The sequence below is a fragment of the Tachysurus fulvidraco genome, chromosome 1, assembly GCF_022655615.1.
Source record: "Tachysurus fulvidraco isolate hzauxx_2018 chromosome 1, HZAU_PFXX_2.0, whole genome shotgun sequence".
NCBI classification, from domain to species: Eukaryota; Metazoa; Chordata; class Actinopteri; order Siluriformes; family Bagridae; genus Tachysurus; species Tachysurus fulvidraco.
This window is the reverse complement of record NC_062518.1, coordinates 42,098,304-42,111,925: the sequence shown is the minus strand read 5'-3', so window position 1 is coordinate 42,111,925 and position 13,622 is coordinate 42,098,304. Positions and strand designations below refer to the sequence as shown.

Below are 13,622 nucleotides of genomic sequence, written 5' to 3'. Positions count from 1 at the left end.
TGTTCTATGGCATTGTTTTATAAATATTGTGAGTAGAACACTTCAGGTACCCAGATAAATGTACTTATTTATTCACTTCTGACAACACTCTCTGTCTGGCTTATGTATTTGAAAAGGGGCGGGGCTACCATATGCTCGATGAGACGTTTGACATCTGATGTCGTTTGGCGTCGACTGGGGAAACGGCATAAGGTCGGTTAGTACTAAATAAAAAAAAGTTAGTGTTCCCTTTGATATGAAACGACTCTTGGAAATTTTATACAGAAGGTAAAGTACATCTGCTCTATATATCACAGTGTGCTACGTCAACTCGATAGTGTGTGACGAGAAATCACTGCAAAGACTGGTGAAAACGACCAATGCTTTACTGCCATACGAGTTCCTGCCATCGAGTCTATTCAACACAGTTAATGGCTGCACAGAGCACACAATATCCTCACAGACTCCTTAAACCGTAATCACAACCTGTTCAACCTACTTATATCCAGGAAGAGATACAGGACCTTCAGCACCAGCAGGTTCAGGGCCAGTTTCTTCCCCATAAACAATTCAATTCAATTCATAAACCCCTGATGTCTCACTTATGCATCATCTATCTATCTATCTATCTATCTATCTATCTATCTATCTATCTATCTATCTATCTATCTATCTATCTATCTATCTATCTGTCTGTCTGTCTGTCTGTCTGTCTGTCTGTCTGTCTGTCTGTCTGTCTGTCTGTCTGTCCTTTCAGGTTTGCATCTTTCTAGAATTTATTCCTTCCTTTCTTTCTTTCCACTCTTTCTTTATTTCTGTCTTTCTTCCCCAACTCTGTCTCTCTCCTTTCCTTTCTTCCACACTTTTTCTTTCCTTCTTCCTTTCTTCTCTCTCCATTCCTTCTCTCTCTTCTATGTTTCTCCCTTTCTCTCTCTCTTCTATGTTCCTCACAATTATTTTCCTTAATTTTTTCTCTCTATCTGTCTGTTTGTCTGTCTGTCTGTCTGGATCTAGCCTTTTTGCTGATGCCATGTGCTTTTTGTTTACGTTTCGTGTTCACGTGTCCTCCGTGCCCTTGTCTAATTCCTTCCTGACTCATCAGACTTCTTCCTCATGTGTCTACTTATCTCCCTATTTACAGTATTCCGGCCTTGTCTTTGTGTTGTCTTCACGGTCTCTGTTCGGTTAGTCTTGAGTTTCATTTTTCTTTTCTTTTCCCCAGTGTGTTTTCCGGTTTTTGTGTTATACTGTATTATGTTTAATAAATCGTGTTTTTGGCTATCCTCGCATTTGGGTATTTTGATCTCTTTATGAAGCCACCCACGTTTTCTGACACTCTCTATGTGGGACACAATTACAGCCTTAAATTGTTTCTGAGTCATGTGACTTGAGTTCATTGTACTGTAATGCTTTCATGGGGATTCCTTGAAACCGGTGAATACTGTTGAATCGTGAAACATCATAAAATGTTATTACTCCCTCAAACATGAGAAACAGAGATGATGGTTATAACAATAATACAATATTTAATCTTAGTATTATTATTATTTTTTTTGAGATGAACAATCATTACAATCATTTTAGTAGACAAACATAAATGATGCACCAAGACCTTGATCAAGCTGTACAAAAGAAGAAACTAATAACCACTTAGACAGTAATGCCATGGGAAATATTTCCAAATCCAATAACCGACTAAGAGTTCTGGATCCAAATCAGCTTTGACAAACAGTGTGAAGGATTTATCCTGCTGCTCTGAGCTGCAGTGACTAAGAGTTGTGAAATTAATATAAATCTACAATATAACGAATATAACACTGAGACGGTCTCCAGCTGACTCTCCGGTATCATATCATTTATTAAAGCTTTTATTAAAGTACTTTTCATTCTAGTCTTTCTTATCCTTAATATAATCAGTCAGATTTCCCTGTATTTATTTTGATCATATCCCTGTCAGCTGAAGGACGATGAAAGGCTGTAATGACAGTTACATGGTTCCTGATGATTCAGCTACAGACTGGATATACAGTACATATACTGAAACATTAGGCACATTAACACACTGTAGAGTTGAGTGAGAGCAAGAGAGAAGGGGATTAGAAAAAAAACACTTCGTACACTTCACTGCTGCCATACTGCATGACAAGTTTAAAATAATGCAGTTTCTAACCTCCTTTACTGAGACATCTACTGCGTTAACCTGCAGAATATTTTGGCTACAAGCATCTCATATTAGAACTTAAAAACGGCAGGAGAGCCCATGCACACAGGCAACGAATGAAATTCTCAGAAAGTAGAATGGATTTGAATCAATTCCGATGGAAGAAAGCTGTTTTTAATCAATGCCAGTGAAATAGTATTGAAGTGAATAGAATAGAAATAGAAATTAAAGCATATGGAAAAGGGAACCTTATGGAATAGAGTTTTTTTTTATTATTCTATTAGAAGCCAACATAATTGAAATGAATGGAGTAGAATTGAATAAGAGAAATTGAAATGGGGGCAAATTATGGAATAGAATTTATTGTCAGTGATTTGAATTCATTCAAAAGCCAAAGGAACGAATTTCAATTCATTTCAACCAAATCGAATAGAATATAGATTTATTTGTATCCAAATTTAGATGTCAGAGTATTAATTCTAAAATAGAATCTGTTTCAATCAATTAAAAAAAAGATATGGGAATTAATTGAATTGAATTTATTTGAATGAAAGCAAAGAAAATAAACAAGCAAAAAATTTTTTATGTATGTATGTATGTATGTATATATATATATACGTATATGTATATATATATATATAAAGCAAATAAAAAAAGAATTGAATTTAACTTTAAGTTATAAAAAGGTAAAATATGTCTGATTCAAATATAATGAATATAATTTCGATTCACTTATTTAAATCGAATAGAAAAATTCCATCAAATTTATTTCAACCAAATGGGATTTATATGGATTCAAATTTAATTGAACGGAATGAAGAAGGGAGTGAGTGTGCAGTGAGACGCACCAATGCAGCCAGTTGGGTTTTCAGGATCCAGGTTCCAGTAAAGTGGTTTGCAGCGTTCACATTCAGATCCCTTTACGTACGGCAGGCAGATACACTCATCCTAGCAACAAACAACCCGTTAAAAATACAATAGTTCAACTTCAGCAACATTTTATAATCTCTTCAGAACCAGTCTTAGGTTTTGGTGTTTTTTTCGCTCATTAATTCCACACATTTAATGAGCTAACACTGAAATACAGTAAGATCTATTGTTAAAGCTGCTGCAGTAGAAAAATAAACAGTTTCTGACCAATCAGATGGTAAGATTTGTGAAAAGAGGTCTCAGAAATCTGGAATTTAAATCAGCCGAGTGTGAACGACATACTGTTAACGGATCCTTAGTGTCAGTTTCCGACCCTGCAGGATTGCAGGAACTGTCAAGATCTGAAAAATCATCACACACAGACAGACACACACACACACACACACCTTTCGTCACACGGTTTGACAGTGACTAAGGAGAAAATGAAACACATGTTTGCACACTAGTGTAGACAACACACACTACAGTGTTTAGATGCATTCCACTGAAGCTGTGGACACAGAGCTGTCATGCAGAGAAAAACTTGGATCCATCAGACACACATTCTGTCCATCAACACATCACTAAGGATATTCCACGAGTACAGCATATGGTGCAAGTGGCGACAGGACGAGCGTGAGATGAAGCTATGCTGCTGTAAATATGTCATTTTGTAATTACCAAAGCAATCAGGAAAGGTCTGGTCAGGTTTGAAGCAACGGTCGCATCTGTTCCCCGTCACGCCAGGATTACACACGCACTGACCCGTGTTTGGGTCACATGACCCATCAATAGAGCCTTCCCGAGAACAATGGCATGCTGGGAAGAATATAAATCTTGCAGTGAATTGAACATACTAATCATAATACAGAATGCAACCAATTGTTACATACAAATCAAAAAAGTCCTACACGTACGGGAGCATGTTGGATACGCGTAGTATCCCATTGTGCATTGCTCACACTGACGGCCGATGTAATTGGGTCGACAGTGACACTGTCCCGATGGTTCACATGACCGATCAGCCACCCCAGGCCCATCACATTGGCATGCTAAGGAGAGGAAGTAAGTAAGCAATTTGATCCAGTTTGTCACCCTTATTTTAACCAATACCAATTCAATTATTTAAAGTTCTATAATTGACGATTGAGATATGAGGAGCTCAGAACACAAATACAACTTTGTGTTTTCTTTTTCTTCCAAAAAATCTCTCTCAACTAAGGAGTGGTGTATAATCAGACAGAACAGAAGGCTTGGGTAGGGTAATGTAGGGATGTGTAGAGAAGGTAAGGTAACGTATCGTAAGGTAAGGTGAAGTGGAGTAGGGTGGGTTTAGGTAAGGTAAAGTGGGGTAGGGTATAAGGTTAGGTGGGATACGGTAGGGTAATTTAAGGTAGGGTAAGGTAAGGTGAAGTGGGGTAGGGTATAAGGTTAGGTGGGATACGGTAGGGTAATTTAAGGTAGGGTAATGTAAGGTGAAGTGGGGTAGGGTATAAGGTAAGGTGGTGTACGGTAGGGTAATTTAAGGTAGGGTAATGTAAGGTTATATAAGCTAGGGTAGGATAAGGTATGTACTGTATATGCAAGGCAAGCTAGGATAGGATAGGATGGGTAAGGAAAGTTAGAGTCAGGTGGGTTAGGGAATGGAAAGAAAAGGTAAGGTAGGGTAGGAGAAATTAGATAAGAGTAGGGTAAGGTAGGTTAAGGTAAGGTATGGTAGGGTCAGGTAATGTAAGGTGGGGTAGGGTAGGGTAATTTAAGGTAGGGTAAGGTAAGGTAAGATAAGCTAGGGTAGGATAAGGTATGTATACTGTATGTATAATGTAAGCTAGGATAGGATAAGGAAAGTTAGGGTCAGGTGGGTTAGGGAATGGAAAGATGAGGTAGGAGAAATTAGTGAAGAGTACAGTAGGGTAAGGTAGAATAAGGTAGGGTAAGGAAAGTTAGGGTAGGGTACAGTAAGGTAAGGTAAGGTAAGATAGGGAAGGGAAAGGAAAGGGAAGTAAAGGTACAGTAGATTAGGGTAGGAAAGGGTAAGGTAGGTTAGATTAGGGAAAGGAAAGGAAAGGAAAGGAAAGGAAAGGAAAGGAAAGGAAAGGAAAGGGAATTAAAGGGAAGGAGTGTTAATTTTTTGTGTACTTTTTTTTTTACTTTTTAGTCCGTCTAGTGTATTTAGTTTATACAATTATTGTATCTAAATTACAAAAGCATGAAATGAGATATACTTTAAGCCATTCATTTGATTTAGAACATTAGTGTCCATAATACCCAGAGTTCATTTTTTGCCAATTTTTGATTTATCGATCGGTTCATTAGGTTTTACACTGCAGCAGTGAGTGAGCTGTAAGCTAGTTGGTCATGTTTATAAAGTCTGAACGCTCACAATAGCAGTATGGGAAGGAGTGATGGCCTGGACGACAGCGATCACATCTCTGGCCTGTAACCTCAGGACGGCATAAACAGCTCCCAGACGCACTGCAGATCCCTAGAACTGTCCCAGCTTGCTCACATAAACATTCTGCAAAGAACAACACTAGTGTTTTTATCTTTTCAGTGTAGTAAAAAGTCATTATCATCATTATATCAACAGTTGTATATTATCATGTATGACCTATTGTTTTATAGAAACGTTAAACCGAGATTTTCACCAACCACAGGATCGAAATCATGTTGAAATCACGACTTAAGACCAAACGGTTAAACATTACAGGACAGATTGACTGTTGTGTTCTACTCTTGTGCACTTTTACTTTTAGATCTTCAGTAGATTTTATACAATAGGTTTTGTCTTTAGGGCACTGCACAGGAAATAACCTTGGCAGAGTTAGTGGAATATAACAGGCAGTATGTGAGCCTATGTGTCGTCAACATTCGGTCACAGTTTGTGCCCAAAACAATGGATGGGGGAAAAAGACCTGAGTACTTTGCAGGAATGAGAATTTCCGAGAATTACCAAAGCTACTGGTCTGGCAGAGCAGAAAATCCCTGATGGGTAAGGGAATTAATGTGACAGAGCCAACAGATTTTAACAGCAAAGCCATTGTACTCCTTATACTGTATTAAAAGCAAAAAAAGAGGGTTTTTTATTGGAGGATGTAACCCAGAGCAGCAACTAATGTTTAACCTAATTTGTTAAACACAAAGTATACACTTTGTATGAGTAACAAAGAAAGACAACATGAAGACAACAGGCAGAAAGAGATGATCAAAGAAGTGGATTATGATTATATCGTGAGCATTTTATATACTCTAATATTTATGTTGCTTTGTAGATGTATTATGTTTTCCTATTTAAGCTTAGACAAAAATTTATCAAGAGTAACTCCTCCTAGGGCTTTCGAGCCACATGCACCAAATTCGGATATGTTGTAGACCCTGGTCTGACATTTTATGCTATTACTTTTCTAAGCGATCCAAGTACCGGTACTTCCGGTACCGGGTCTCAAACTGGCCTTTTTTCCCCATAGACTCCCATTATAAATTTTGGAGGTTTATAACTTAGCAAGCTTTCGAACTATCTACACCAAACTCGGCCAGCTCCTTTAGGGTGATACTCTGAACAAAGTTTTAAATTGGTGTACCGACTGGCCTTTTGGTTGTCCGGCAGCCCCGCCCCGAAAATATGCACGTGAAAATTAAAAATTAGCACAACATGGGCATGTGGTATATCAAAACATTCAGCACAATGTGGGGACCTTCCTCAAGAGTATTCGGATGACATCACATGCTCCACTTGCCTCCAAATGTTTTGGCACCCTAGCTTTCTGTCCAAAAGTAACACTGATCCTTATGTCCACTCGCCTCCAAAAAGCACCGGCCTTTGCGAATACTTTGTCAAAGCAAACATCAAAGGTTGTTGCAACGAACTTTAAAAATCTAGTTGCTTTTTTTTATCATGTTACAGCATGATTATAAATAATCCAAAAGCCACTATTGGAGAATTATTCTGACGATTACAGTATATAAAAATGCTGACATGGATTCATGATCCACTTAACAATAATAAATAAAGTTATAATAATTAATAAACATGGGCTTTATAGAACGTGTATCTGATCGGTAAAAACTGTGCACACTCACGTTGACAGTTGGGTGCACCAAAATACCCCACAGGACAATCTGTGATAAAACAAAGGTATTGTTAAAAATAACAGTTTGGTTAAATCGTGTAATATTTAAAACATGGCCAGTGAATTCTCATAAAAAGGGAAGGTTTAATATTTAAAGCTTCTTAACTCCCCATGTAGTAATCTCACTGGAGAGATAATTAGAATATGTCTGATACTTGCCGATAACATTGCCGGTTGGCGGTTCAGGAGTCTTCATCAGGTGATCTAGATATGCTTACAGGACAAAGAAATGCAGTGTTAATTCACATGAGCTTTTCAATTCAGCTGATAAAGGAAAAGAGTAATTAATGAAACGTAAAAACAATCAATATTTTAATGATATAACTATACAGCTCTGCACTAGTATGTGTTTTTGTATGTATGTAGCTTTATTGTTATTTTTTTTCTCTCAAAAATTTTATTTAATTTTACTATTATTTTTATTTGTTATCCAACTTATTTTCTTCAAGCATTTTAATTTAATTTTTTTTTAATTATCATTGTTCACAAATTTTTGAAATTTGCTCCACACGTGGTCAAGGTCATGAAAAGGTCACGATCTGTCTATCTTAGATCTTAGAGACTTTAAGTAAAAAGTTTTTAGTAAGCTAAAACCACCAACACCTCACTTTTAAATAACGAGTGTACATTTTTACTTTAGACAGCATGAAATGAATAATTAAACATCCAGTCTAGACAGCTCTCAAGTTGGAAGCACTCAAAGCCGGCTAGCTACTGTTGGTTTTGTAACTTCCTGCTGAATTACAGATCACGACAAAGCAACTATAAACAGATGTATTTCCTCTAATGTTATATTTAGAGCATCCGCAATCAGAGCTTTTGGTCTGTTTCCGTTCCTGGATTGCGTAGTGCAAAGTTGAGATTAGAGTCAAGACAGGACATCAAGCAATCAGCCGTTTGGCAGCAGTGATTAGGAAGTCTCGTTAACAAACACGTACGAGTGCATTCTGGATATCCGTGGTAACCTCTGGCGCAGCGATCGCAGTGTTCTCCGCTGTATTGAGGTTTGCATATACACCGTCCTGAACCCATCTCGCAGCCGCTTGTTACCCTGCTGTCACACCTGCATGCTGTCTCAGACACAACAAAACAAGACTGGGACAAAGTTCTGGACAGGGATGTTCTAAAAAATATGTCTCAAATTTGAACTTTCTTTACAGCTCTGTAAAATCCTAAAAATTAGTAAGAAATGTAAAGAATGTCATACAACCATGACTCTGTCTAAAAGAGTCCACCAAAAATCAGAGTCTGGAAGTGTGATGTAATGTATGTCAGAAAAAGGATAAGGAAGCCATAGTAGTAGCTCTCAACATGATGCTTCCACCACCGTGCTTCAATCTGACTATGAGGTTCTACTGTACATATGAAGAGTTTGTTTGGGTAACATAACAGGTAAAAAATAAGAGTAGTGTTATTATCAGAAGAGAAAATGGCTACACAAGTCTGTACCAGTGTTCAAAAGTCTAAGCGGTGGCTTAGTGGTTAACACGTTCGCCTCACACCTCCAGGGTCAGGGTTCGATTCCTGCCTCCGCTTTGTGTGTGTGGAGTTTGCATGTTCTCCCCGTGCCTCGGGGGTTTCCTCCGGGTACTCCGGTTTCCTCCCCCGGTCCAAAGACATGCATGGTAGGTTGACTGGCATCTCTGGAAAATTGTCCGTAGTGTGTGAGTGAATGAGAGTGTGTGTGTGCCCTGCGATGGGTTGGCACTCCGTCCAGGGTGTATCCTGCCTTGATGCCTGAGATCCCCGTGCTCCCCGTGACCCGAGAAGTTTGGATAAGCGGTAGAAAATGAATGTTAATGTCTTACACATTATATAGCTCACAGAATCTTTAATACATTGAATGTAATTAATTCTTGACTTTCAGCTTCTTGAGAAATGTAAGCCAATATTGCGATATTCTATAAACTGTCATATCAGTTGTAGATTATAGTTTGCAACTAATATCTGGCCAAAAAATAAGAAACCCCTCTGTCTGAACTACCTACAGTATACTTAATCTTAATATTCTAATGAGCACAAAACAACCATCGCATTTTTACTGTTGCACTTTACTCGCTAAAAAACAGTAGCGCTGTACAGTACTGTGTGAAGGTCAGTGCTGCACTGTGAACACTACTGTATACTCTTGTATTGTCTGTTACATTTCACTGTGTACTGCAACAGCTGTAAATGGTTCAAACTTAAAACTGTTTATTTTCTTTCTATACTTAAGTAAAGCTGCTTTGAGACAACATGAATCTTTAAAAGCCCTATACAAATAAATTGAAGTGAAAATAAATTGAATTTAAAATGACAATAAAAGTGTCTTGTCTCTTGGAGGATATTAGGCAGATTTTTTTGAAGACTTTTGCAAACTTCTTGTGTAAAAAATGTTCCCAGATCTAAGATTATAAAAATTGTATTTTTTGACCTGTTCTGGTTGTCAGAACAACCAAATGCAACCAAACTCATAATACAGTAATCCCTCGCCACTTCGCAGTTCAAGTTTCGCGGCCTCAGTGCATCGCTGATTTTTCAAAAAAAAAGAAAAAAGAAAAAATTCATCGGAAAATAAAAATAAAAACGGTTTCCCAGGATGCCAGACAAAGAGAGAAACTCTCTCAGAGGCTTTGTACATACCCACGGGCACTCAGACAAGGCACATGATTGGTTCCCGGCACGAGATCGACGAATGAGAGCACGAGTGGATGTATCCCGTGAGCTGATTGGCTGCGCATCATCGCATCCTCTCCCAGCTTCTTCCCTTGTTGTATCTCGCCACTCTCGTTCACGCTGTCAACTGTGTCTCGCATATTGTGTTCGAAATTAACTTTTCGTTAAGCCCTTACAATGCCTCCTAAGCACCATGCCCCTGCGAAAGATTCCTCTAGTGAGCCCAAGAGGAAAAGGAAGATGATGACCATCAGTGAAAAGGTCAAACTTAGGGCCAATCCTAGTTCGCGGATTTTCACCTTTCGCGAGGGGTTTCGGTCCCCATTAACCGCGATAAACAAGGGATCACTGTATTTGGAAAATTGAAGCATGGTGGTGGAAGCATTATGCTGAGAGCTACCGTATCTATGAAGGATTTATAAAGTGCATTGATAGTGGAACAGTGGATTCCAGAGTGATACGTACGTATACAGCCTGTAGAAGACTCTCGAGGAACGCCATGCGGCCTGTAGTAGCCCTCAGCACACACTTCACAATTCACCCCGGCTGTGTTATGCTGAACACACATGATACTTAAGATTTAACAGGATCTGTAATACATAAACATACTTCTTCTTCTTTTTTTTTTTTGAGGACCTCAGGATTCCTACCTGGCAGTTAAGGCACACGCCTCCACCATCATACCTGCCGTGTATGTTCAAACTTGCTCTCCTGCGCTCCACCTCAGCATCATAATAACAGTCAGTGGCATGCAAATGGCATTGGCAAGCTACAGGGTGAAAAAAGAAAGAAGCATGCTCACACATACATCCACAAATACGCCTAAAGGATCAGACATCGAGGCAAACTGTTTGCTACTAAAATCATATGTTTATAATGAGGATCACACCTGGATTCTGGATCTCTGATCCAACTGAACACATCTGGTTTCAACATTCAAATTTACACTTCATGCTCCATGAAGCAATGTAAATGATAAGAAAAAATAGACTTAAGCATTACACTTAAGTGATACTGCCATTAGGGAGAAAGCCATACTTCAGGATCCATACATAAAGATCCATACATAAATCTCCATGAATAAAGATCCACACTTAAAGATCCTCGCATAAAGATCCACACAAAGATCCTCACATAAAGATCCACACAAAGATCCTCACATAAAGATCCATGTTTAAAGAGCCATACTTAAGGATCCACACTTTAAGATAGATTCATAAAGATCCATAACAAAAGATATATACATGAAGATCCATACTTAAAGATCCACGATTAAAGATCCATACTTAAAGATCCGTACTTTAAGATAGGATCCATAACTAAAGATATATACAGTACATAAAGATCCACACATAAAGATCCATACATTAATATCTATCTATCTATCTATCTATCTATCTATCTATCTATCTATCTATCTATCTATCTATCTATCTATCTATCTATCTATATATATATATTTCAGCCAAAGCTAAGTTTTGTTCCTCTTCACTTTTGACTAATCTAATGTGAGGAATCCGGGTTGTGAGGAATTTGAGTTTGTTGTTCTTAAAATCTGCAAAATGTATTCAATGAGGCCAGGTTATTTTGTCCATTAAAATACTCAGAATTTCCAGACAGAACAAGAGGCTAATAAATAAATAGACCCTGGTTACAACGTCCATGCAATTTTAATGGAATCTACGTATTGTGAATCTATGTTTCAAACATACGTACAGTATAGCAGCCTGGGAAGTACAGATAGTTTTTGTAATTTTGCTATACAGACTTTTATAGTAAATTAAGTCAATTTGTATGAAACTGCCAATGTAAAATAAGCTATGTGTTATCTCTTAGCCGTTAGCCAAGTGTGAGATTAGCTCACGTTTACCTGCGCTAACAACAACAACATCCAACTTTGCCTTTAGAGAGAATCGTAGCCTCTAGTTTCTCACAGAAATAATGTAAATATGGCAACGACCGTCAAATTAGCAGCAGAGTCACTAAACACATCACAAATATTTGAATATAAACATATTTATTGTGTTTCAGCTTAGTTTTTCCCTCAAGATTTTTTTTTCTACCCTGATGATACAGTTTGCCAAAACGGGCCTGTGGTTTCTTGCACTAGTCCGGCGTAAACAATGTGTCTGAGTAACACTGCTTAGGGGAAGAAAAACCCAGCATAATTCCATCCTACACCCCCACCCCCAGACACACACACACACACACACACACACACACACACACACACACACACACACACACCCAGACACACATACACACACACCCAGACACACACACACCCACGTCTGGTCATTTATATCAGTAAGGCTCATTAAAATAAGTAATTAGGCATTTTGTCTCACTTAAAAAATTGCAAAGTATAATCAAACGCCTGCAGTTCTAGAAAAATAATCAACACATGGTGCTGTGATTAAAAACTGACCCAGAGTTAAATATTTTTCCTAATTATTTTAACAGCATCTCCCTGGAGGTCTGAGGTAGAAACGCTACTTGCCCACACCGGTTTAATATTAAATCCCCTCAGCGGTTGAAACCCAAACTTACGTTCACACTCGTTGGGACCGTCCGTCGTCGCTGCACGCCAGGCCTTCTGATGGTATCCAGGGCAACAGCGGTCACATGACTCACCGCAGGTGTTGTGCTGACACTCGCACTGCAGTCTGAATAGAAACAAGACGTTAGAATTCAGCGTGATGTTTAATCATGCAAGTCTGTACCAAATCCCCAGAACATTTGACATACTTTCATTTTTTCCTTCCATGTCTAAAAACATAAAACGCAGAATCAGCGTGCCAGAGCTTTATTTACTATATTTTTTCAGACTGGAATTCGGTTTTGTCTAAAATCCCCAAAACACCAAAGACTCAGATTCTTATTTTCATATCCAGAAGGCAATCTTCATACGGATTCCTTTACAAATACCCTCTCCTGCACCTAGTCATGCTCTATTAACCCTTTAAAACCCAAAAGTATTATTCACTTATTCATACTGAAGGTCATTGTTGCCTGATGGCAACATCTGGAAAACTTTATTATTTTTTTTTTTTCAAGAATTATCGACTAATAGTCAACGCTTGGAAATAAAATATGTCACCAATGTTATCTCTGCCTGACTGATTTATTATACTGTAATCGACCTGATGATGTATTTTTAAAAAAACAAAAAAGGAAAGAAAAAAAAGTGCACCGTATGGTAGAAAATGATCTGTTCTGTAAGCCACACATGGTCCAGATGTTATTCAGGCATGGACATGTTCAGGAGGACGTAGTTACTTACTGATCTTGCCGACCTGGCACTCGTGCTCCGCAAGAATGGGCATGGCCATGACACACACACCGCCCTCCGACACTGATGTCTTTAATGCTGTAATAGTACTGAGAGAGAGAGAGAAAGATATACACACAGAGGAGGCAGAAATCAAACCAACAACCCTGGAGGCAAACATGCTAAGCTCAATCCTCAATTGGATATTTTGGTGTTAATGTAATTGCAACAGAGGCTTTTTTATGAAGTAGAATGAACCAGAAAATATGGCCTTTTTCCCCACAGGGCAGCTTTGGATATATGATAATGGATATCTCATAGTAACCTGATTGTGTGTGTGTTTGTGTGTGTGTGTGTGTGTGTGTGCGTGTGTGTGTGTGTGTGTGTGTGTGTGTGTGTGTGTGTGAGAGAGAGAGAGAGTGAAAGAGAGAGAGAGAGAGAGAGAGAGAGAGAGAGAGAGAGATTGTGTGTGTGTGTGTGTGTGTGTGTGTGTGTGTGTGTGTGTGTGTGTGTGTGT

General features: G+C 38.5%; 1 protein-coding gene across 4 annotated transcripts in view; it reads right to left on the bottom strand.

Annotated features, from left to right (window-relative positions):
- The window catches only part of si:ch211-241e1.3 (laminin subunit alpha-3), a 100,364-nt gene that overhangs the window by 63,191 nt on the left and 23,551 nt on the right, over window positions 1-13,622 (bottom strand). For 3 of the 4 annotated variants that reach the window (XM_047821172.1, XM_047821181.1, XM_047821199.1), the window contains exons 6-17: window positions 13,118-13,215; window positions 12,385-12,500; window positions 10,485-10,603; window positions 10,300-10,390; window positions 8,118-8,249; window positions 7,339-7,392; window positions 7,130-7,168; window positions 5,433-5,567; window positions 3,967-4,101; window positions 3,731-3,868; window positions 3,353-3,411; window positions 2,989-3,088 (exon numbers count right to left, since the gene is read on the bottom strand). In XM_047821172.1, the coding sequence (XP_047677128.1) occupies window positions 2,989-3,088; window positions 3,353-3,411; window positions 3,731-3,868; window positions 3,967-4,101; window positions 5,433-5,567; window positions 7,130-7,168; window positions 7,339-7,392; window positions 8,118-8,249; window positions 10,300-10,390; window positions 10,485-10,603; window positions 12,385-12,500; window positions 13,118-13,215 (1,216 nt within the window). The remainder of the gene's footprint in view (window positions 1-2,988; window positions 3,089-3,352; window positions 3,412-3,730; window positions 3,869-3,966; window positions 4,102-5,432; window positions 5,568-7,129; window positions 7,169-7,338; window positions 7,393-8,117; window positions 8,250-10,299; window positions 10,391-10,484; window positions 10,604-12,384; window positions 12,501-13,117; window positions 13,216-13,622) is intronic. The other variant, XM_047821189.1, reaches the window with a different exon arrangement.